The sequence below is a fragment of the Lemur catta genome, chromosome 3 (genome assembly GCF_020740605.2).
Source record: "Lemur catta isolate mLemCat1 chromosome 3, mLemCat1.pri, whole genome shotgun sequence".
Lineage (NCBI taxonomy): Eukaryota > Metazoa > Chordata > Mammalia > Primates > Lemuridae > Lemur > Lemur catta.
The window spans coordinates 44,832,708-44,857,888 of record NC_059130.1 but is presented as its reverse complement, the minus strand read 5'-3'; the positions used below and the strand labels follow the sequence as shown (position 1 = coordinate 44,857,888).

The following is a 25,181-nucleotide window of genomic DNA, read 5'->3' as shown; positions in this document are numbered from 1 at the left end:
TCCTAGCACTCTGGGAGGTTGAGGTGGGAGGATTCTTGAGGCCAGGAATTTGAGACTGGCCTGAGGAAGAGTGAAACCCTGTCTCTACAAAAAAATAGAAAAATTAGCCAGACCTGGCAGTGCATGCCTCTAGTCCCAGCTACTCAGGAGGCTGAGGCAGGAGAATTGCTTGAATCCAGTCGTTTGAGGTTGCAGTGAGCTATGATGATGCCACTGTACTCTAGCCCAGCAACAGAGCAAGAAAACAAATAAACAAACAAAAAATAACTGCAAAACTCTGCCAGATACTATTGTAAGTCCTGTATTGGACTCCAAAATCCATAATCTTAACATATATGCCCCTTGAATGATTAAGTTAAGCTACTTACATGATAAAGCTTATTCTGCATCCTTCCCCTGGATTTGTGGCCATAATTTGTATCTCGAGGCTCCTTGCTGCCAATTATCTTGGGTAGGTGTGTCCTCTTTGGGCTGTCTGCTACTTCTAGATTTATCTTTAATGCCAGAATTACCTAGTTCCCAGGACTGGGCTTCTGCTTTGATAACTTCTTTTACTGGACCCTCCTCCCTACGGACAAAAATTGTGTCCCGAGCCCCTGGTTAGGGCCTGTGTCTCTGCTACTCCTGGACAGGCCTCCTGGATAAGACCTCACTGAAAGTCTACTTCATCTTGGAGAATTGAGAGATACCTATTTGTCTCTAAATCATTTATATTGGTTGTTGTGTCATGCGACTTTGTCCAGTGCTTTGTACGTCCTCAATTAGCCAATCCAATTGTCAGGGCCTCTTTGTTCTACCTTATATAATAGGTAGGTCTGGAATTGTTAGTTGTGGCATTTTCAGTAATGGTACTCTAAGGACAAATATCTTGCTATATGTCTTCTGTGTAGCCATATCTGTGTATTTATCTGATGGGTTAGAAATTATATGATTATAAAGTACTTTCTTCATATTGTAGTTAGGGATACATATAAATGATTATATATACATTAGGGATATATAGTTAAATTTTTAATGATATGTGTAAATAAGTTTAACTATGACTTTCATTTCAGAATAATAAAAGAGTGCTAAGAACTATTTGTGATGGAACAGGCATTGGTACGGTTGAGACCACTGGGTGTTGAAAATGTGTAAAACTTTTAAAAAAGACTTTAATTCAGATTCTGGATCAAGGTGAGGAATGCGATTGGGAGCAAATTACTTCTGTGAGTCTCAATTTATCTATAAAATGGGGATAGTAATTAGATCCTACTCCAGGGCTGTTACAAATATTAAATGTTAGCAAATGGAGAACTCTCCTACTTCATACTATAGCAAAGGCTACTAGCTATTAGTATACTATTAGCTATTAGTATTGGTAATACTGTTAGCTATTATGATCATTACTAAAATGGAGATGACATACATCTCGTAAGGTTATTAAGTATTAAGCAAGATGCTATACAAAATGCCTGGTTAGCAGGTGTCCAGTAAATATCACATTTAATTGAATCCAAGGTGTCCTATTATTTCAGTTATTTCGAAGAAAGGAAAAAATGCTTCCAATTATACTATTGTTATAGATAGCAAGGGAAATACCAATTTCAAATGTGATAAAATGTGAAAATTTTGGCATTAAAATCAACAAAATACTTTCTTTCTTCTTTTCTTTCGTACTATGTTAACAACTGGTGAGGTGGCTCTACTCCCCAGAATCTGGAATTCTCCTTTCCTATTATTTTTCCTTCTACCAAGACACTAGGGTCTCTCACTTGGCTACCAGGGTTAACCTCAAGTACTGTAAATTCTATCACTTTTATACTCTATCACAGACTCCCCTTTGTTTCCTCATCTCAATGTGAATTCAACAGCTCAAGATCCTGATCCTTACTATAGTAAAACAAGGTAAATGGATATAAAAAACAAAATAAAACAAAAACTTCTTCTTAGTTACCTAAGGCCTTCAACCAAATATTTAGGTTCAGTACCATTTAGTGATGCATATTATGTATGCCATTGAATTAATGGCAGGGTGATCTGAGTAGGCACTTCATGTGAACAAGAGACTAACAAAGACGGGAAGAAATTCACAAACTTCAGATAAGAAGTGGCAGGATTTCCTGGGATCAATTTTATGTAATGTCAAAGGTGGTAGAGAGGTCAAATGGAATGAAAGTGGAGAACAGAGGACTTTCCTACAAAATGATTTCCCAGATTTCATCAAATGTTGAGATATTTTCTCAGTCTCACCTACTAAGTACGAAGCTTGCTAACATATTAATAGCTGGCCTATGATTTGGATAAACAAAACTAAATGAACAACATACAATTTTCAGAAAAAAATAACAGTAAAACAGAAATTGAACACACAAAACAAATTTTTGGTCATTGTGTTTATTTCACTTAGGACACTCAATGAACATTAACCAGGGCACTTAAAAGTCAATTTAATTATGAACCTCTTTAGTCCTTCATCAATTATTTGGAGCGTTCTAGTCTCAAATACACCCCTTTCTTCTACAAACTTCTGGAAAAGATGAACACCTCCACCTACACCAAAATAATGTGCTTTGCTGGCCAAAAGTACTTGTCCATTTTTACCTAACAGTCTAAGGAATGTTTGGTGCAAAGTACTATAATAATCCGGATTGTAAATGGTTTCTGAGGTGAGAATGAGATCATATTTGACAAAGGGTTTTTCACTGCTTAGTACAAGCTTACAAAACTCAGACCACTCCCCAGAAAAGAACTGACACTTATATAGTTCTTGTACTACTTTTGATTTCCTGCATCTTTTCACATCTGGTTCACTTACATCATTTTCTTCATCTTCCAAAGTGGAGTTAGCTACTACATTAGGTAAAGTTACTTCATCAATCACCATACTATTATAATCTTGAAAATGAATTTCATTGGCCCCTCCCTTGAATGCAATTATCCCCAGCAACCCTGATCCACAGCCAAGATCCAACACTTTTTTCCCAGCAAATTTCACTTTGGCCTTTGTGAAATAAGTTAGAAGGTCAAAGGTGCATTCCCAGATTTTTAAGCCTCCTTCATAAACACCTGTAATCAGATCAGTGTGAGAAGAAAAGCTTTTTGAAACTATATTTTCTCCAGGGAAGTTGTCTTTCAACAAGATGGTTTTAACTGCTGATAAGTTAACATGCTGGAGACCTGGTAATGTTTCTATGACTTTATTTTCTAACACTTTCTTTAAATCTTTAGGCATAGCATGCTCTTTGGCAACTCTCAAGCAGGGCTGTTCTTCATGTGGCTCTAAGTGACTTGAACTGAAAGCTGCACTGGGTGGACTGTCTGTGTCTTGAGAATGAGCTGCATTTTCCACTGACTTATGTTCCCGCAAGTGATCCTGAGGCAAGTCAAATTGTTCCATAGAACATTTTCTGTACCTCTGTTCTCCTTTTTGACTTTCTAAGACTGACAGCTCTTTTGAGGAATCCAGCATCAAAGCTCCATCTCCAAGGGGTGTTAACTCATTTTCCAGATGGTCTTCAATAGTAAAATTAAATTGAAAGTTCATTTTCTCATTAAATGCACACAGTCCTTAAATTTATAGAAATATTCTTCAACTTCTGGATAGAATTTGATGACACACATAAACCTGCCTCAATTATTCAATTAGCGTTGTTGGGGCCACTTTGCCTTTAGCTGCTTATACACTGTAACAAATACTTAGAGATGTTTCCAACTGAAATTCAGAGGTTTTTCCTCTTCTTTTAATTTAGCCCTGGAGAGAAAAAAAAAAAAAAAAGAAAGAAAATGATGACTAAAGCAAAATGTCACAATTTTACTAAAATGTAATATTAAACAGCCTGCCTCCCCCCAATACAACTGCCTTTTCTCCCATCCAAGTACTAACCAAGCCTGACTTACCTTCCGAGATCAGACGAGATCAGGCGCGCTCAGGGTGGTATGACCACAGACAAGCTGCCTTTTCTAAAAAAGCTGTAGGGGGAGAGATTGGAAACACACACACACACAACTTTGGGGTTCAAAAGCTGGAGTAGAAAATAAACTATTAAACAAGAGAACAACAGCAGTAGTCACCACCACCAGAACAAACATAAAGTCAAAGATTCTCAGTCAGGACAGCCTAGCTACTTGATATCTTTCAGCTGTCCTGACTGTACCCAAACATAGTCACCCCCTAAACTTCCAGAATCTCTTCACTTCTGTCTTTTACTGTCTCAAATAACAGAAGTTCAAGATTTTATTTTGGTAAATGAGCATCCCTTTGAAAACATGCACAGGCAATGGATGGGCTGGTGTAAATTCATCCCAAAGATGAGTTTCACTACAAACATTTAAACCAGACCAGCAGCCCTAAGGTACGTTAGTGGGGCAACTGGAGAGTAATCAGTAAAGACTAATCAGGTGGCAGGACAAATACAAAATAAGGGCACTGCATTCACCATCTGGAGAGGCCTGTAGAAAACGGAAACAACTTCATCGAGAATCTTTTCTGTATCTACTGTGCTTGACACTTTATACCATCTGCTTCAATTTGCACAGTTCTAGCAGGTGGGATTTTTATTCCCCTTACACAAGATGTAAAAAGAGGGGGATGACGGTTAAGCTGGTAGGAATGTGCCTTGTTTCTATTCCAACACCCTGCAGGGCTCGCAGTTATTTCCGGCTGCAGGTCCCAGGTCAAACGTAACCCCAGAAGTGCAATCTAAAAACCCCACGGGTAGCAAACCTGGGGACTTCCAGCCCTCACCTCCCCATCTCAATGTAATGTTTACTACGATCCCGACCTGGAGATGCTCGCTGGCCGAAGAGTCTTGGGATCACTCGGCTGAGCAACCCGGCGTCCGGACGCCTCCTCCGCACCGAAAGCGCGCACCAGTGAGTCGAGTCTTCCGAGGGCCAGACAAGCCCCGCTTCCTGCCTGGCCGTGAGCGACCAGGGCTCACCGAGGAACCCAGCTCGCGTCCTCTCTATGGTTGTGTGGCCGGCGGAGACTCGCAAGGGCTGCCGGGACGATGGGAGTTTCCGGTCTGGGCTTGGCGGGAGTAGTTTGAAGCTGTGCTGTTCGGAGAAAGCATGTCTCAGGAGCGCGTTGTCCCGGCGAGTGCGGTTGCTCTGGAGGAATTTAGCAGCTGGCCAGAGGAGCTATGCCGTCAGGAACTGCCGTCCGTTCTGCCCCGGCTCCTCATATCCTTGGTTGTCACTTCCACCTCGAGAAGGGTGTGGGGCGGCTCGCGAACCTTTCTCCTCTGTCCACTCAAACGCACCGCCAGGCCGTGTTTTGTTGCTGCGCCCTGAACTCTCTCTCTCTCTTTGCTGATGAGTGGGATGAACAGTGAGGACTGGAGGGTGAGCGAGAACCGGGGCAAATCGAAGGCTTTGTTTCTGGAAGGGTTCGCAAAACCTAAGGTTTTGGTAGTGGATGTGGCGTTTTCTTCCGTTGCTCTGCGTCTTTTTTTCTGTACTCGTTACTTGCACTTAGATGTAAATACTTTGCATGGGGACGGTGGGGGAGGCAAGGACTCAGACCTGAGCTATAAGGCTATCTTTGGCTATTAAAAGGTGGATGAAATAAAGCGAGATACTCTGAGCTTTCATCACCTGTAAGACGGGTAATGAATATGAATATTACCTTTCTCAGCATTTTAAGAATTGAAGGATGTAGTTCTATGATGTCAAATCTTTAAAAGATGTTCTGTAAATAAAACTGTTTTATCCCCTTCCCTTCTCGGACCTCTTTTTCTTTATTTTTAAAAAGAGTTGCTTCTGGTTGTTGGATTTCGTGTGCAAGATTTGTGGTGTTTAATGCTTCTGTGGTTCAGGTGCAGACCATTCTTTATTAGTCTCGTGCCTTTGTGGTTGTAAATGTGCCTGCAGTCCTAGCCCTTCATGTTAATGTGTGTGTGTGTGTGTAAATTTACGTCTTTAAACTCACCTTCAACATAAAATTACCCTCAAAAGGAAAAAGTGACCTTCACTTGAAAGAATTTTGACACTGCACAAATAATTTTTCACAGCTAACGCCTATCATAACTAAATATTACCATTACGTGGAAGTCATTCATGTGGTCATTAGCCAAATCCAGAAGGTACCAAAGGCCTTTTATAGTTTTTGTGTAGATAGATAGGTAATTGCTGTCTTCAAGGCATTTCAACTTGGAAACAAATAACCATTTCCTACTCAAAAACCTTTGCTAGGTACATAATGTTTATCTGTATTTAATGTGTATCAGGCATGGTGATAGGCTTTGGGAGAACAAAGATAAGGAACATGATTCCTCTTCCTCTCAAGCTTATAGGGGGACTTCATTAAATTGAAAGTCAACATTCCCACCTAGCCGTGCATCTCAAACTTGACTGAACCCCAAACCTGTTCTTCCTCCAGTTTTCTTCATCAAAGTATGTGAATGATTTTACAAACCAAAACCTTTAATCCTCTCTCTCTCCCTCTCTCTCTCTCTCTCTCTCCCATCCAATGAGCAAGTTTAATTGATTCTGACTCCACTTGAATCAGTCCACTCCCGATTGCTACCACTCTGATTCCAAACCCCTATCACCCTTCACCTGGACTGTCAATAACTTCCTTCTGGTCATGTCCTCTAGTAATCCATTCTTCAAAAAAAGTTCAGAGGGGAAACCATAGATCACGTCACTTCCTTTTTTAAACCACCTTCAGTTGCTTCTCAGCAAATTAGGGATAAAATCCAAATTTACCTTCAAAGCTCCCATACCCTTCTCTCATACCTAGCTAACTATGTTCTATCCACACATACATCAGGCTTACCTACCTCAGGATCTTTGCTCAGTCTAGGTTGATCTCCCAGCCTTTTGTACATCTTATTTAGGTCTCAGCTCAAATGTCACCTCCTTAGAGGGAAGGTCTGTTATACTTTTATCATATTGTTCAGTTTTCTAAAGAGCATTTTATCATTAACAGAAATTATTTGCTTTATTTTCCACTTTTCCACATTATACTGTAAAGTATATAAAGGCAGGTTGATATTCTTCACTGCGTTATCCTCAGCACCTAGAAGGGTGCCTGGCACATAGCATTCAGTAAAGAGCTAAAAATATTTCATGTTTTAAAAATGCTTGGAAGTGTCACTAGACAATATTTTTTCAGCTTATGGTGGTTTATCTTCACTATTTTCAACAAATGAAGGAAAAGTTTGCAATAAATCCACAATACCATCACCCAATTAATTTCATGTTTTGCGTTTTACATATTATTTTTCCAGTCCTTACCTGCATGTCTACGTAGTCATAACTTATGGTTAATTTTGGAATGGCTAGAATTTTTTGAGCTTTACTGAAATTTTTAATAAGGCAAATTTTACCTTACTGAACAAATGGTTTAAGGACTATACATCATTTTGATTGCTGCTGAACAATACCTTTCTCAATTATTTTTGGGTAGATAGGGAATTGCTGTCTTCAAAAATATGTATGCAAAGTAAGATTTCAGAAGAGAAATCAATTCATGTATTAGGGTAGTAGAATTAGTTATTCATTTTTCTTATTGACATAATTAATGATTCTTATATTGTTTTTACAGTAAAACTTTTCTAACAATTACTCTTGATGGTGGATAAGTGTATAGTTTATAATGTGATTACTGTTAACTTTTGTATTGGACATGGGATAATTTATTGTCACATATTTGTAAGCTCCTGCTATGTGCAGAAGAATTTCAGTCTGATAAGGTTGGTAAGATAGGTATGCAGGTAACATGAAAATAAGATGAGTGACTTAAGACATACATATAAAGTACTATAGAAATGACGAGAAGTTTCTTTCCTGTAATAGAAACCAGAAGTTCGTGGATTATTATAGCACTGTTTCTCATCTGTCAAAAATATTTCATGACTATACATGGTTTAAAAAGGCAAGTTTGTCCCTGAACAATTTTGAAAATATTTCCTTACAGTATTTTTATAATACTGTTTGTTTATCTAATAAATGTTAAGTTTTTAAAAGCAAAATTAGGGCAGTAATTTGAGTTTAATTTCAAATTCTTATGGATCACTGCTTAAATTTCAAGATGAGTCATTTTTGAATTTATTCTCAGTAATGAATATTCTATTACTATGATACAAGTATCTTCCTTAATTATCTCACTCTTTGTATCAACATTCTGACAGTTGGATTGAGCATATTCGTAAGTAAAATTATTTTAATTGCATGATTTACTTTGATGTCATTGAAGTCTGAGTTCCACAGACTTCGATGGATATGATTTGTATTCCCTTGAGATTTAATCATTTTCTATGTTACAGCCTCCACAACCTTTGGTTACTTAAAATGGCCAATTCCTTCAAATTATAGTGCTTAAAGTTTTAAATTCCTTTTTAGATAGATACCAAAAGGGTTCTGTTGATGATTTATGTATAAGCACATTGTAAATTATAAATGTTAAATTGTGGTTAGACCCATATGAAACATAATTTGCAGTCTACTTAATAACCTTAATCCTCTAATATGTTTACTGTCATTTAGAAAATACTTCCTAATTGCCAGAAGCTCATTGTCTAAGTGATAACAAATTTGTGATTTAGAGAAAGTTGACTGTCTCATTTTCCTCTGTCTTCATTGGTGTTAGTTGATGAGATTTACTCTTTTAGTCAGGAGGTGATATTGAGAGTTAAGACTAGACTGCTCAGTTTATTCATACTTTGACTTAGCTTGTTCTATTTACATTTCAGTTGGTTGTGGAATATTTGCTCATAATTTTGAATCTGTGTTGCCTGTTGGGGTCTAATTTCTTTTAAGTAACAATTTTTTTTATCTTGAGTATAAAAGTTATTTATGTTCATTGTAGAAAAATTGAAACATGCAGGAAAACAAAGATTATAAAATATCCACTAATCTGAAATGGTTAAGATATTGATGAGAATAGATTTCTTTTTATTTTCATTCTTTTTTTGTTTTTTAAAAAACTTTCTTCTTGTTTTCTTATTTTGTTTTCCTATGCTATTTTTAATCCTGTGACAGATTAGATTCCTGCCAGGCTGTCTATCATTCTTTGTATGTACATGTTTATGTGTATTAAAATTGGAATTATACTGTCTTGGAATCTTTTTGTCATGTTTTAAAATATTTCAATGTAGGTGGATCTTACTCAGTAGATGTACCCACATCCATTTAACTGGTTGTCAATTTTTGGATATTTAGGTTGTTTCTCCTCCCTCCCTCGCTTCCTTCCTTCCTTCCTTCCCTTTTTTTCTATTATAGATAATTTTTGCTATTGGATACTTAATAGTTTTTCTACATAGAATACGTCATTTTGAAACCATACAAATCTTTAGATTGGTAGTATTCTTGCATTTGGTAAAGGCCAATGGCCTTTGTTGACTGACATGATTTAATATTTTTAAAAAAGATGTCTCTATTTGCTTTATAGAAATTTTGAAGATTATTGTAGAAATGTTTTTACCTCATATGAACTACTTGACATTGGAACAGACTTTCTTTTCACAAGCATTACCAAAGGTATAGTACTGTTACCTTAATTTACATTTTATAAAGTTTGCTAAAATCTAGCCTTAGTTTTAGGTAATTTATTCTTAATGTGGCTGTGTTTTTCTAATGTATCAAACATTTGAAATAAAAATAGTAGTAAAAAAAGATCTCATGTAAGAATATAGTGGTGTTAACGTGATCATTAAGTGATTAAAAACATTTTCAGATTGTACAGATCCTTTACCAATTGAATTTAAATTATTTGTAGTTAATTTTAAATATTCTTGTGTTTGAAAGCTATTAAATGAAACTTTGGATAGGTGATTAAGTTACTTAAGCCTTATTTTATCTTCTCTGTAGTATTTGTCAATAATTGTTATATTTCAGTGTCTGGAAAAATGGAGCTAAAATTTATTAAAGAAGTCCTACAATTAAAAAAGCGGAAATATTGGTAAAATCAAATAACTAAGAAAAAACACTAAATTCACAGACTACATTATTATTTTTTACATATATATAGTATACTTTTTGTCTGAAAAGGACAGTCATACTTTTTTTCAATGGAGGGAACTAAAGTTATTTTGGTACCAAAATGAAACAGATTTATTTGTGATAACTTCTCTCTTATTGAAATCGATATCTAAGTTTAGCTTTTAAACAGATAATCATCAGAATTTTTTTCCTCATAGTCACTTGATTATTCTCTATCTGAAAAGTTTCTTAGAATTTGTTGTTGTCCACCAGAAAAAGATCCAGGCATTATACAGATGAAAACAGGATGTTGAGCATTACCAGGCTTATGGGAAACAATATCTTCTTTACATTGTGATGTTGACTGTGTTGTTATTCTTATAATTTTTAGCCCATTTAAATTGTTTAGAAAGATCTGAATGTTAAGATCTTAGGATAGCTAACTTTTAACAGACAAAAGTCTTAGTTGTGAGGTCACATATTGTACCCCTAATCCGGGAAGGGTATCTTGGTCACAAAGCGGAGCTGGTTAGAATGTAAGCAAGTAGATTCAGTACAAATTCATTACTACTTCTAGAAAATATCCTTATAAATGCACATATGAATATTGATTGGTCAAGACAGTCATCTTTTATCATGCAAAAAGTAGTACTTATATTTATTTCATTCCCCAAAAATGAAGTTTGAGTGAGTTTTTTTTAAATTAATGCTATAAAATAGATTCAAACCACAGAAATAGAAAATAAATCAATTTCTGTCTGAGGCTTTTTAAAAAAAATTTTTTTTTAAATTTTTGAGCTGTCTTACGAGGCTTTTTTTTTTAAAGGAATTGTATTGTAGAAATACTTTTTATATATACTTTTTACTTAATTCGGTGTAATTGTTAGTCTAGACAATATCCTATGGGTGTTACTAAATGCAAAATCAAATAATCCTATTGTGTTTTTTTCTTTAAAGATTTATTTTCTAGTGATTTTTATTCCTATTTATAACCTGATTTGTTTTCACAGACTATGAAATTATTTGATGACATGGTGTATGAATTAACCAGTCAAGCCAGCGGACTTTCAAGCCAAAATTTAGAAATCCAGACCACTCTAAGGAATATTTTACAAGTAAGTCAAATGTATTAGAAAGGAGAGAGAAGGAGCTTAAAGTGTGAGAATTTTTATACTGTTATTGATTTGTCATGCATTCTTTATGTAATGGCTTAGTGCTGGAATTAAATTTATAGATTTAAAGATACAAATACAGAAACATGAATTCTGAATTTTTTTACACAATTTCTTGCTGAGTAAATATCTAAGCTCTTATAAGAAAACAAATCATGAAGATAGCATGCCCCACCTATAATTTCAAGGCACCTGTGTATAACACCTGCCACATGCTTTGAAGTTTGGGTTAGGATTCCAAATGACTAGATAGTTGTTTCAATATTTGTAGTTCTGATATACTGAAGTTTGTGAAAAGAAGAACAAGGTGTCCGGTTTGTTCACTGCTGTATCCCTAGCACCCAGCATACTGTCTGATACCTTTTCAGTGCACAAAAAATATATTCTGAATGAAACTTCTTTCCTTATTTCCAGACAATGGTGCAACTCTTAGGAGCTCTTACAGGATGTGTTCAGCATGTCTGTGCCACACAGGAATCCATCATTCTACAAAATATTCATAGTCTCCCTTCCTCAGTCCTTCATGTAATCAAAAGTACATTTGTACATTGTAAGGTGAGTAAAGGTCTAAGTATACTCTAAATGGCATAGAATCAAGGGCAAAAGGGCTGAGTAAAGTAGTGTTTGTGCAAGATTTTACATTTTAGCCTATATTATTGGAGTAGACTTTCCAAAGAACCAAGAGTATGTGTATAAATAATTATTTCAAAATAAGTGGTTATAAGGAAGGCATAAAAAGTGGCCCCTTATTTTATCCTATTTCTCCTGTAAAAAGAAAAATGATAAGGACTTAGACTGAGACAGAGTGATCCTGAAATTGTTCTGTCATATGGCATTGGTGGATCAATAATCAGTCACCTTAATCATTAGGTGCCAGACTTCCTTTTATAAAGGGAAGTTAACAGCCAGGTGGGGTGGTGCATGCCTGTAATTCCAGCACTTTGGGAGGCCAAGGGAGGATTGCTTAAGACCTGGAGTTCAAGACCAGACTGAGAAACACAGCGAGACCCTGTGTCTAAAAAAATAAATTAGCTGTGCATGGTGTCATGTACCTGTAGTTCCAGCTACCTGGGAGGATCACTTGAGCCCAAGAATTTGAGGCTGCATTGAGCTATGATCATGCCACTGGACTCCAGCCTGGGTGACAGAGTGAGACCCTGTCTCTGAAAATAAATAAATAAATACAGGGAGGTTAATCCTTATTTAGTCCATCTCTACATTCCAGAGGCAGCTTTAAGGCACAAAAGCTGGCCTAGAATTTGTGGGGCATAGGAAGTTTAGTGTTTGTTAGGTGAATGAAAATCACTAATTAATGCTTTTCTTTGGTGACTGGGTGCTAAAATGTCATGCCCCTGACCTTATATATTATCTCCTTTTTAGTTCTAGCACAGTCATGGAAGTTAGAAATCATATTTTATACATGCTTGCATCTCTCCGGTTATACTATGTATAATGGATGTTCAGTAAACATTTGTTTAATGAATGAATATGTGATTCAGTAAATTTATGATCTCTAATGGTATGAGTTAAAGTAAATTTGGCTGTTGAGTTTTTTATGATTTGTTTTTTCTCTCATTTTTATTTGTGATCAGAATAGTGAATCTGTGTATTCTGGGCGCTTACACCTAGTTTCAGACCTTCTCCAGGCTCTTTTCAAGGAGGCCTATTCTCTTCAAAAGCAGCTAATGGAGCTACTGGATATGGTTTGCACGGACCCTTTAGTAGATGAGAATGATGGTATTTTGAATATGGTAATGGGTAAGTGAAGAAAACTTTCTGCTTAGTATATGATGTGTATGATGATTATAAATCATACATCAGTTAAAATTGTTTTTAATGAGTCATGTTATCTTCTTAATCATTATACATAAAAAAATAATTTAAATCTTACCAGATAAATTTTTAACCTTTTAAATTTTGGAATTTTCAAAATTGATTTTTGGTGCCTTAACTTGGATTTGCATATTCAGTTAATGTTCATAGTAGGTAATTTCCCCACAACAGTGAATAAAGTATGCAGTATTCAGCTTTCTTTGAGTACCCTCTAAAGTTGCCCATATTCTGAGACTGTAGGTTTCAGAATTTTTAACCATAACCCATAGTAAGAAATGCAGTTTACATGACCCAGAGTTTGAGAAACAATAATGTTTAAGGGCAAAGTTTGTGTTCTTAACTTTTGTATAAAAAGAGTAAGTTGGTTTTGTATAGTGTATCAGGAATTTACTGCTCTGTAACAGACCATCCCAAAATCTATTGGCTTAAAACAACCACTATCTTATTTCATGATTCTGTGAGTTTTCAGATTAGGGCGGGATCAACTGAGACAACTTTCTTTGTTCCCCATGGTGCACCCAGCTCACTCATGTGTTTGTGGTCAATGACTTCACTCATGTCTGGCTGTTGGCAAAGGCAGGAGTACTGAGAAAGCCATGCATGTCATCCAGTAGACCAACCCTTCCTCAGTCACCTGATGGTGGTCTCAGGATTTCCAAGAGCAACAAGAGAGGGCAAGTCCCAATATGCAAGCACTTTTCAAGACTCTGCTTGCCTCAATTTTATCATTGTCCCCTTGGTCAAAGCAAGAGATAGGACTCAGCCCATAGTCAATGTGGAAAAGTATGGATTCAGAAAGGTTAGTTAATGTGGTGGCCATTTTTACAAATAATCTACCAGAGGCAGAGTAAAAGCCTTGCATGAATACTGTGTAAATTAGTTTTAATTCTTCTCAGTTAGCTTTCTTTCATAGCAGTTTATTTTGTCACTTTGGATTAGAATTACATCTGTAGAATATTTGAACTATAATAAGGCACAACTTTTATTCCAGTGAACGTTTTTAGTTTTATTCAGGTCATAGGGTGGGTGTAAACTTTAAAAGTTAATTTTCTGTAATTTATAAAAACCATAAATCAAAAGCATTAATTTCAATAATTATTTTGATGCAATCATTTTCAAGCTGCATTGCCTATTTTAATTCAATCAAATGTTGAAATTATTTAGTAGCTACTTTTAAATATAGGAGAAACTCTATGACATTTGAATGCCTTAATATTTTTATTACCTTTCTTTGTAGTTATTCATTCATTATTGGATATTTGCTCTGTTATTTCCAGTATGGACCATGCATTTCATGCCAATACTTGGAAGTTTATAATTAAGTAAGTTTGATTTTTAGTTTTTACCTTTTATAATATGTTTTCCACATCCCAAGTCTTAATTATTCATGTTTTCTTAGATTGCATTTGAAACACTTTGTGGGTATGTTTACTGACACTGCTGTTTGATAATCCAGATATCTTAAATATAGCTCCCAAACCAGATTGGACTTCTTTACCCTACTGCCTCTAAAATTAAAAAAAAGTTCTCCCTAGTTAGCTAGTACTCCTAAACTAACGAGTCATGGGCCAGACTAGACCTTAACCTTTTGCCTGCTGCTACTATTGTTTAATCAACTACCAATATCCTATTTCTAGGTTTAGATAAATTAGTAATTATAATTAGAGTTGAATATAATTGCTTCATTATGTACTTTTAAGTTATTCAAGTTTAATTCCATTTATAAAGTAATTTTAACTTTCTGAAACTGAAACATTATGAAGAGGCTAGTAGGGAGAGTACCCATAGCATTCATCAGCTTCTTAGAGGTGGGAGATGTGGTTGAGATATAAAAATGGTTAAGAACCTCTACTTTATACACATGCATTACTGGTCAGTGTAAGACCTTCAAGTCGTAGGTGCTTTTCTTGCACCACCAGGACATTACGTTGCCAACAAGTAATAGTGCAGCAATTAAGAGTGTTGCCTCAGAGCCATGATGCATGTGCTTGTATTTATTTTGAAATCACTCCTTCTGAACCTTTGGGCAATTTGGTTAATTTCTCTGAACCTTATATTGCTCATATGAAAATGGAAATAATTATAGCATCTTGATAGAGTTATAGTCAGAGTTGAGTTCATCAATGTGAAATGCTTGGAACTGTGCATGACATATAGTGAGTGCTCAATGAATTAGCCACATCTCCATCATTATCATTGAATATCTTCTACTCTTGCCCCCTTCCAATTCATTTTCAACACAGCATTCAGAGTGATCTTTTAAAAAAGTAAATCAGATCATGTCACTCTACTGCTTAAAGTCTATCCCATTTTACTAAGAGTAACAACCTAATCCTTTTTGGACTCTGTCTCCTTCACCAACCTATCTCATGCTGTTCTCTCCCTGTCCTTTGTTCCTCAAATATCCCAAACTCTCCTGTCCCAGAGTCTTTTCATGTCTTTTTCCCTAGGATGCTTCTCTCCCCTACTCTGCACCTTGCTAACTCCTGCATATCTTTCAGTTGTCAGCCTAAGTGTTGAGTCTTCATGATAGCACTCTTTGACATCCTTACCCTAAGAATAAGTTAGATTTGGTCTCTCTATTGTAGTACCTTAGACTTTTCCACCTTAGCATCAATCACAGCTGTTAATTATTCTTGCAATTATTTAATGTTCTTTCTTGTGCTAGACCACAAGTTCCATGCAGATAGAGCAGGGATTATATCTGTTTGATTTACTTCTTTATTTGAAGGGCCTAGCAGACTACTTGACACATAGTAAGAATTCAATTAATGTTTTACTCAGAGAAATAAAAAATTAAAAACTTATTTAAACAAACATAACTGCTTCAGAGGTAAAGTTGGCATATCTTAGTTATACCATGTCTAATATATTAATACGTGATTCCTTGTGATTTTTTAAAAATGTTCCATAAAGTAGATATTTTTATGATACTAAATTACTTGATGTGTTACTTGTGGTGATTGTATTATTTTCTTTTTATTCATTTAGGCAGAGCCTTAAGCACCAGTCCGTTATAAGGAGCCAGTTGAAACACAAAGACATCATTAGTAGCTTGTGTGAAGATATTCTTTTCTCCTTCCATTCTTGTTTACAGTTAGCTGAGCAGATGACCCAGCCAGATGCACAGGTAAAATAGCACTCTACACAGCAGCTCTTATTTTTCTTGGCAATTATTAAATCTCATTTGAATGTCTGGATCAGTCTATTTAAGAGGGTTTTAATTACTTTCATTTGGGCTTTTACTCGATCTTTGGGATACTTTACAGCCCATAATTACTTTTCACCCAGAACATTGCATTAGACTCCTAACTGCTCTCATTGCCTCTAAAATCTACCTGTCCTACCTTTTACATTCTAACTGGTTGGTTAAGGCATCTTCCTTAGAATCCTTTCATTCTTTTTTCTGCCCTAGAACAAAAATCTAATTCCTAAGGTCTTCCTAATATAGCCATAGTCAAACTTTCTGGCTTTTCTTTGCCAATGCATTGCAACCATTAGTGATAAAAGTGTGCTTGCGTGTGTGTAGTCTTTTAAAATTGGTATATACTTATGTTTATTTTGATTTTGAAAAGTTATAGTGTTGAATTGGCATCCCCTTTATGAAATACAGATCATGTTCTAAAATTTGTTTGTAATATGATTTTTGGGAATTATAGCTCATTTTCCTCCAGCCATGTTATACATGGTACCTTTTGTTCTCAGACTAGCCTTCTAATTTTATTTAACTCATAAGAGCCCTAAACTATACAATTTATGATACTCAGGACCTAATGGTTTATATATAATGTTAATGAGAAACTGAATGTTTCTGCTTAGAATAGCAGTAACACAGCCCATCATGTTGTAGATCTATAAGCTGATACAAGGAATTCCTTTGTACCTCTGCTCTTCTCTGTGGTTGCTGTGGGTGTGGAGGTGTAGGGATTCATCCAAGTCCTAAAACTGGTAGCATCTCCTAGAGCAGCTATGCTCTGGAAGAATAGACCCTAGAGAAGGGAAGAACATCAAAAAGGAGCTCTGAAGGTGGTAAGAAGGAAGTGAGGAGTAGCTTTAGGAAGGGGCTAACCTGTTTTTTCTTGCTTCTCTTTATCTCTTGTCCATCCTCCACGTACATCCCTCCATTTTCTCTTTTCTTTTTTGTGCCTACGTCCTTCATGTACACTTTCTGATTCCCCTCACCTTGCTAAAAGGAAGAGTTTGGTTGGATATCCTATGTCAATGGCAGGATAAATGATTCATCTTTATCCTACACATCCATATCCTCAACCCCAACCCCTTCCTTTTTCGATTTCCTTCCTGCTTATCTTGACAGACTCCTCAGCTAGTACTTGGAGATTAAAATTAGAGATTCCTGGACAGGAGTTAAGATGAGGAAAGCCTAAGCAACAGTATAGTTTATAGTAGCAAGAGAAAAGAAAGTCTGGGTGTGGCTAACCAGGGTGGCTATTTGTATGTAAAGTATATCAGTTCAGCTTATATAAACTGTTTGCATATGAAAATAAGATAATTTAAATTATAAATTCTCCTAATTGTCCTAGAAAGTGCTCATGTTTTTACTCATTTGTGCAAATTTGGGACTGATAAGTGTGACCAGTTCTGCTAACTGTCCACTGCCTGAAATGGAACTTTGAGAGGGACTGCATAGTTTCTCTAGTCTTAACTCGAAATTCTTACTAGCAACGCCCTCTGCTGTTCACTACTGATATTTATTTAGGAATCAAACTACAGTACTAAAATTTTCCAAGTAGTTTTCTCTTTCTGTTTTAGCCCATTCGGGCTGCTATAACAAAATATCTTAAATTGTATAATTTATAAATAATAGAAATTTATTTCTTACAGTTTTAGAGGCTGAGAAGTCCAAGATCAAGGTGCTACCAGATCAGTGGTTTGCATCTCAAAGATGGCACCTTCTTGCTGCATTCTCACTTGGTGGAAGGGGCAAGGCAGCTCCTTTCAGCCTCTTTTATAAGGGCACTCATCCTATTCATGAGGTCAGAGTCCTCATGACTTAATCACTTCTCCCAAAACCCTACCTCTTAACACGTTAACTGCCATATGAGTTGTATTTAACTCACACTATTTTTGAGCCAGGGGCCTCATGAAGCATAGGTAAGTTATGTCTCTTCACCTTGGGAGTCACAAGAACTGTTTTTCAAGTTGCATATAACTCACGCACAGAAAACGATAAAAAACCTCCAATTTTTTATTAAATTAGAAAAGATCATTTTGTTTTCAAAGTTTTTATTCTGTTTTCATAGTAAAACACTGTGGCCCCAAGGAAAAAATTTTTTCTCTAGTGTGGCAGTGTGTTTTTACTATTATATTGGTATTAGGTTCCAATATATGACTTTTGGATATATGACCTACATTCACACTCTAACATCTTATATTCAAAAATGTCAAAATAAAACTGCTAGATTTAATTAATAGTATGCTATATAGGGAGGCATATGGATGTATTAGTCCCTATATTAGTTTCCTGGGACTTCCTTGACAAATTGCCACAAACTGGGTATCTTAAAACAGTAGAAATTTGTTCTCTCAACGTTTCTAGAGGCAAAAATTCACACTGTGTCAACAAGGCCATGTTCTCTCAAAGTCTGTTTCATACCTTTCTCTTAGCTTCTGGTGTCACTGGAAATCCTTGGCTTCCAGCTATATAACTCCAGTCTCTGCCTTTGTTATCACATGATGTTCTCTCCCTGTGTCTTCACATCATCTTTTTATAAAAACACCAGTATATTGAGTAAGGGCACACTTTGTCTAGTATGACTTTATCTTATTTACGTCCAGAATGAATGACCCTTTTTCCAAATAAGTTCACATTCTGAAGTATTGGGAGTTAGGACTTCAACATATCTTTTTGGGGGACACAGTTCAACCCATAACAGACCCTAAAATTGATAAGATATTTATTCTCCATTAAGTCTTGAACTTGGTTTCAAAAATATTAAAAAATGTATTAGATTTTTTATCATATAGTTTTTTAGCCACCAATTATTTAGTTTTTCTATAAACAAACATAGGGAAATTTATTTGTACAGCCCTTAGATATAATTTAATTTCCACAGTAATTCTTTTGTTTATATAATGCTTGTAGAAATTTGCATTATTCAGAAAGGAAACATACACTGTTATATCCATTGCCTGGACTTAGATTTATTGCCTACTACCTTTAGATTTATCAGTATTTTAATTATTTAAAGAAAGAAAGAATGGGTGCTCATATTTTATAACATCGAAGAATGGTCTTCCTTACTTATATTCCCATCCCTTCTTTGTTGGCATTGAGATGCAAACTTTGTTTTAGACAGTTGAGTAAATCAAGGTAGGACTGTTAATGTACTTGTGTTATTCACTCGCTTTTTTTTTTTTTTTTTTTGGAGACAGAGTCTCGCTCTTTTGCCCTGGCTAGAGTGAGTGCCCTGGCGTCAGCCTAGCTCACAGCAACCTCAAACTCCCGGCCTAAGCAATCCTTCTGCCTCAGCCTCCTGAGTAGCTGGGACTACAGGCATGCGCCACCATGCCCAGCTAATTTTTTCTATATATTTTTAGTTGTCCAGATAATTTCTTTCTATTTTTTTTTTTAGTAGAGACGGGGTCTCGCCCTTGCTCAGGCTGGTATCGAACTCCTGACCTTGAGCGATCCTCCCGCCTCGGCCTCCCAGAGTGCTAGGATCACAGGCGTGAGCCACCACGCCCAGCCTATTCACTCGCTTTTTGAAAATGTCAAAAGTTCTAGATTTCATTAGTTGTATGCTATTTAGTAATGAAGTGAAACTAAAGTCTTCAACCAAATCTTGTATAATTTCCCCTTGAATCAGAGGGAAAAATTTAAAGTAAGCAAACTGATAATAAGTTGTATGTCACCATTCATTAATTCATTTAACAAGTATTTCCACAGTGTTTAATCTGTGCCAGAAAATGTACTAGATGCTAAATTAGTCATTTCTTTGCCTTCAACAACTTAGAGTCTAGCTGAGAAGGTAATCAAGCTGGTAATTATAGAATAGTGTGGTCTTTGGAGGACTGAGTGTTGGCTCCTGAGAGTAGAAGGTAGATACCCAATCATGAAGTCAGGGGAGATTTCTTATGGTGATATGATATCTGTGTTGAATAAAATTTATTGTAACGTCAGTGTAGATTCATCTTTAGTCTCTGTACTTTTAAACTTGTATAGCATTATGTAAGAGAGTTCATGTCCATAATTATCAAAGAAAGGTGAATTTTCATCTTCCGTATTTCTGCTGAGGAAAATTGACTTTTCACGTATTTTAATAAAAGGCAAAATGAAGGGTCATACTTAATTAGTTGATCATCCAATTCTGTTTTGATTGGGTTTAATTAAGGTTTTGCTATATTGGAAAAGAAATCAAATATAGTCAATTAACATTAAAGATACTTTCACATGAAATAATTCTCAAAATTAAAGACAATAATCTATCTTTTGACTTAATTTTGTGGTGCTAGTTTAATACCATTTGTATTATAGTGTGTATTATACATTTGGGTGACAGAATAACCAATATTTATTGAGCTAAGTTGCTTAGGTGTCAGACACTGTTTAAACCTCACAAGAATCCTATTATTAGTCTCATTGTAGATGAAGAAACTGGGCCACGGAGAGCTTTAATATTAATAACTTTCCGAAGATCATGTCATAGTTGTGGTAGGGTCAAGTCATTAAATCCAGGCAGGATGATTCCATAGCCCTCCCTGCATGCACATCGCTATTGACAGTACCCCCTGTTTTATCAGTTTACAAATGTACTACATAATCAGAAAACTCACACAACACAAATATTTAACGTGGAAAGTGAAATCTTACTTTCATCTGTTAGAACCACAGGAAAGGTTTTGATTTATTTTGGGTGTGGGGGCAAATATTAACATATAACATATTTTATTATAATAATATGTTATACATATTATTTTGCAACTTGATGTTTTACTTAACAATCTATCTTAGGACTTTCTGTGTCCATGAAGTTATCATTCTTTTTAATGGCTATGTGGCATTACGGTTTATGAATATGTCATAAATTTACAGTTGACCCTTGTACATGGGTTTGAACTGTGCAGGTCCACTTATATATTATTTTCAATGAATATATTAGAAAATTTTTTGGAGATTTGCAACAATTTGAAAAAGCTTGCAAATGAACTGAATAGCCTAGAAATATTGAAAAAATTAAGGAAAAGTTAAATGTCATGAATGTATGAAATATATGTAGATGCTAGTCAGTTTTATAATTTATCATAAAATATACACAAATCCTTTATAAAAAGTTAAAATTATCAAAACTAATGCACACACACACTTGCCATACATAACGCCATTCGCAGTTGAAAGAAATGTAAACGAACATAAAGTTGCTGCATTTAATCATAACTACATAAAATTAACTATAGCACATACTGTACTGCTGTAATAATTTCACAGGTACCTTCTGTTACAATTGTGGTAGGCTCAAGTGTTGGGATCTGCTTAAAATGCCATATGATGCTAATCATCTCCATGTGAGCAGTTTGTCTCTTCAGTAAATTGCAAATCACAGTAAAAAGTGATCTCGTGGTTCTTGAGTATTTCCATCATAATTAGTACAGTACTGTAAACCTTGAATAACACCATGGATCCATATTAAATGCCACTAGTGATGCTGGAAGTGCTCCCAAGAATCAGAGAAAAGTCATGACATTTCAAGAGAAAGTTGAATTGCTTGATATGTACCGTAGATTGAGGTCTGCAGCTTTGGTTGCCCACCATTTCAGATAGATGATTCATTTTATAAACAGACACTGTAAATTTACGGTATTGATCGATACAGTACAGTACGTAAATTTATTTTCTCTTCCTTATGATTTTCTTAATATTTTCTGTAGCTTTATTATAAGAATACAATACATAATACACGTAGCAAACAAGATATATGTTACTGTTTATGTTATTAGTATGGCTTTTAGTCAACAGTAGGCTATTAATAATTAAGTTTTGGGGGAAGTCAAAAGTTATATGGGATTTTCTACTGCACTGGGGTATGTACCCCTAATTCCAAGTTGCTCAAGGATCAACTGTATTTAACTGTTCTCTACATGGACAGTCCTTTCATTTTGGTTTTCACTGTATAAAAAATGTTGCATTGGATACCCATGCTAGTATTTCTATAGAACATATTTCTAGAAATGGAATTATTAATCAAGGAGTTTTAACACTTTAGCTTTTAGTAACAATGAAAAGACTGTATTATTTTATGCTTCTACCAGTAGTAAAAGAAAGTGCTTGTTACTCTACTTCCTCACCAGCTCAGATACATTATCAGTCTTTTTAATCTTTGCTAATCAAGTAACCCTCAATCTTTGTGCCTTCCAAAAGATATTTAATTAGGTTGTAATCTGGATTTTTTTCGGTATTAATTTATTGGCAGTTTTTTTCTGTGATCTGCCTTTTCATGTCTTCTACCTGTTTTCTTTTATACATCATTCTTTTATTGATTTCTTTTGACTATCCTTTAACTTTATCCCATATAACAAAGAACAATAAGGTATTTCACATTCAAATCAACCAAGAAGGATCACCTCTTTTGCTGTTACACATTAAGATTTCTTTTAGTAATGTAGATTTTAATTTTTTGAAATACCTCTATCATCATTTGTTTGTATTTCTCCTAGAAACAATTCAGAGAATTATGTTTTCTTAGAAAATTTTTATACTGTGTTTGAGAGGTCTTTTTAGAAAATACTGTCTCATAAGTTTAGCCAAATTCATACTCTTTTATTTATTATGCTCCCTTTTTTCTTTTTTTGAGACAGGATAATGCTGACTATAGATTATTCCAGAAAACACTCAAATTGTGTCGTTTCCTTGCCAATTCCCTTTTGCACTATACTAAGGTAAGGCTTTATATACATTACTTTGTTTAATTTTAGTCCTCTCAAAAACTTATTATCCCCATTTCGCAGAATAGAAAACTCAAGCTCAGATAGCACGTATCAAGTCACATAGCTAGAAATCAGTAAGGCTAGGAGTACAGATGTGATTTCCCCATCCATTATGTTTAGGCTATCTCTTAGAAAATAAAAGAAATAGTTTTTATTGTGTTATAAGATACAAAAAAAAGCTATGATCAATTTAAAAAAATTTTAAATTCCCCTGATAGAAAAGAATTGGTTTTTAAAAACAGCCTAATTAGAGACAATGTTGCCTCCTAAACACCAAGTAAATACCATCGAGTGCCATTGGCGCACTTCCTACAGCGTCTCTCTCTACCGGAATACGCACTCTGCAAGCTGCAGGGAACCCAGTGTCAGAAGTAGCCAACTACTCTATGTGGCAGCTGCCCAGAAGGTCCAATTCTGTCAACGCACTAAATAAGATGACAATGTGTTGGCAGCAGTATGCCAGCCAGGAAATTCTGACTATAATAAGCAGTCATTGGAGATCCTTATCTTTTCTCAAAAAGGATGAAGACAAGGTCAAAAACAAATTCAACACGGATAATAGTTTTTAAAAAATCATTAACATCTATTACTGATGATTACAGTTTCTTTCACTGCTTGCTATAAGCATTCTCTGCTCTTCTCTCTAAATAATCTGCCTTGACAGTTTACCTATTTTCGTAATTATCACTACTATTCTGATGACTACCAAATATTCAGGTCTCTTTAAAATTGTGACAGTTTTAAAGGTTTAAACATTGGTTACATAGAACAATGAGGCATACTTACTTAGTGTCATCCTCCTTTTCATTCTCAGGTAAGAATTTTTTTAATGGGGCACATCAAGGATTTATTTTATTTTGCATGCCTTTATGAGAAGGATATGTGTTAGAAAGTATGCAAAGAATGAATAGAGTTGTTTTATTTTAGGAATTTCTTCCTTTCCTCTCTGATTGTTGCTGTACCTTGCACCATCTTTATCTTCAGATACACAGGTAAGAAGAATGCCATATTGTTATTAAAATGTAACAGTGCCATTTATACCATGCAAAGCTTAATTACATATTATTTTAAAAGAAAATATCAGAGGAATTTTTAGTAAATTTTTATTTGCTTGCTTAAAATAATTGGAAATTGAAGCTTTTGAAGGATAGATTTCATCTGAGTTTTACTTATCTTTTTGTTCTTAACTAGTACCTTATACATGAGTGATAAGTATCAATGGCAAAAAAGGTTGTATATACATGTATGTGTTTTATATTGGGATTGTTTTCTATCTTTATTAATTTTTATTTTACTTCTACGAGGTTTAAGTCAAGTAGTAAACTCCATCTTAGAAAAATAAATAAATTACAGGAAGGTATCATAATTTACATAGGGGCTAAGTGATATCTGAAATTGATGGTTGCCTCAGAAGAGCCCTAAATTTGACACTAAAACAGTTGGTCAGCTCATTTATTTAGCAGTCCTGTTATATTTCACTAATCCACTGAATCTCCTAGACCAGCAGTACCCAACCTTTTTGGCATCAGGGAACAGTTTCATGGAAGACAATTTTTCCACAGAAGCTGGGGGGGCGGAGCTTAGGATGGTTCAAGCGCATTACATTTATTGTGTATTTTATTTCTATTATTATTACATTATTTCTGTTACTACATTTGTATTATTACTGTCACTTGCCACTCACTGATAGGGTTTTGATATGAGTCTGCAAGCAATTGATTTATTATTGTCTCTGTGCAGTCAAACCTCTCTGCTATGATAATCTGTATTTGCAGCCGCTCCCCAGCGGTAGCATCACTGCCTCAGCTCCACCTCAGATCATCAGGCATTAGATTCTCATAAGGAGTGTGCAACCTAGATCCCTCGCATGCACAGTTTACCGTAGGGTTCATGCTCCTATGAGAATCTAATGCTGCCACTGATCGGATAGGAGGTGGAGCTCAGGCGGTGATGCGAGCGATAGTGAGCAGCTATAAATACAGATGAAGTTTCCCTCACTTGCTCGCCCCTCACCTCCTGCTGTGCAGCCCCATTCCTAACAGGCCACAGACTGGTACCGGCCCATAGCCTGGGAATCGAGGGCCGCAGCCCTATATCACTTTCTCTCTTTTTTAAAGCTGTTCCAGTCAGATGTTTTGCTGCACTAACTCGTTTCAAAACAGATCTTGTGAAAGTCATCAGTGACCTCCACGTTGCTGCATGCAGTGGTCAATTTTAATCCTCATCTCATGTACCCTGTCAGTGGTGCTTGACCCTTCCTTTTGAACACTTTTTCTGTTGGCTTCCAGGACACTTTTCCCTCTTGGTTCTCCTTCTAGTCTTATTAGC

The 25,181-nt window shown here is 35.6% G+C and overlaps 2 protein-coding genes across 7 annotated transcripts in view; one reads left to right on the top strand and one right to left on the bottom strand.

Annotated features, from left to right (window-relative positions):
* Window positions 1-2,360: 2,360 nt before the first annotated feature.
* METTL18 (methyltransferase like 18) lies at window positions 2,361-4,878 on the bottom strand. Of its 3 annotated transcripts, XM_045546407.1 has the most exons (3): window positions 4,764-4,878; window positions 3,880-3,951; window positions 2,361-3,733 (listed from the first exon to the last, which is right to left on the bottom strand). In XM_045546407.1, exon 3 carries the CDS (start codon window positions 3,524-3,526, stop codon window positions 2,405-2,407), a length of 1,122 nt encoding a protein of 373 aa, XP_045402363.1. In that variant the 5' UTR covers window positions 3,527-3,733; window positions 3,880-3,951; window positions 4,764-4,878; the 3' UTR covers window positions 2,361-2,404. The 3 variants fall into 3 exon arrangements, with proteins under 3 accessions (XP_045402363.1, XP_045402365.1, XP_045402364.1); XM_045546409.1 differs by lacking the exon at window positions 3,880-3,951; XM_045546408.1 differs by lacking the exon at window positions 4,764-4,878 and having other exon boundaries at window positions 3,880-4,750.
* A 70-nt stretch (window positions 4,879-4,948) lies between these two features.
* C3H1orf112 (chromosome 3 C1orf112 homolog) overlaps window positions 4,949-25,181 on the top strand; it is a 44,674-nt gene continuing 24,441 nt past the window's right edge. The window contains exons 1-10 of one of the 4 annotated variants that reach the window (XM_045547407.1): window positions 4,949-5,163; window positions 8,095-8,134; window positions 9,377-9,465; window positions 10,917-11,021; window positions 11,493-11,633; window positions 12,671-12,836; window positions 14,149-14,233; window positions 15,903-16,041; window positions 22,725-22,805; window positions 23,781-23,845. In XM_045547407.1, coding sequence (XP_045403363.1) covers window positions 5,053-5,163; window positions 8,095-8,134; window positions 9,377-9,465; window positions 10,917-11,021; window positions 11,493-11,633; window positions 12,671-12,836; window positions 14,149-14,233; window positions 15,903-16,041; window positions 22,725-22,805; window positions 23,781-23,845 — 1,022 coding nt within the window. In that variant the 5' untranslated portion in view covers window positions 4,949-5,052. Of the gene's footprint in view, window positions 5,164-8,094; window positions 8,135-9,376; window positions 9,466-10,916; window positions 11,022-11,492; window positions 11,634-12,670; window positions 12,837-14,148; window positions 14,234-15,827; window positions 16,042-22,720; window positions 22,806-23,780; window positions 23,846-25,181 lie in introns of those variants that run through there. The other 3 variants (XM_045547408.1, XM_045547404.1, XM_045547405.1) reach the window with 3 other exon arrangements.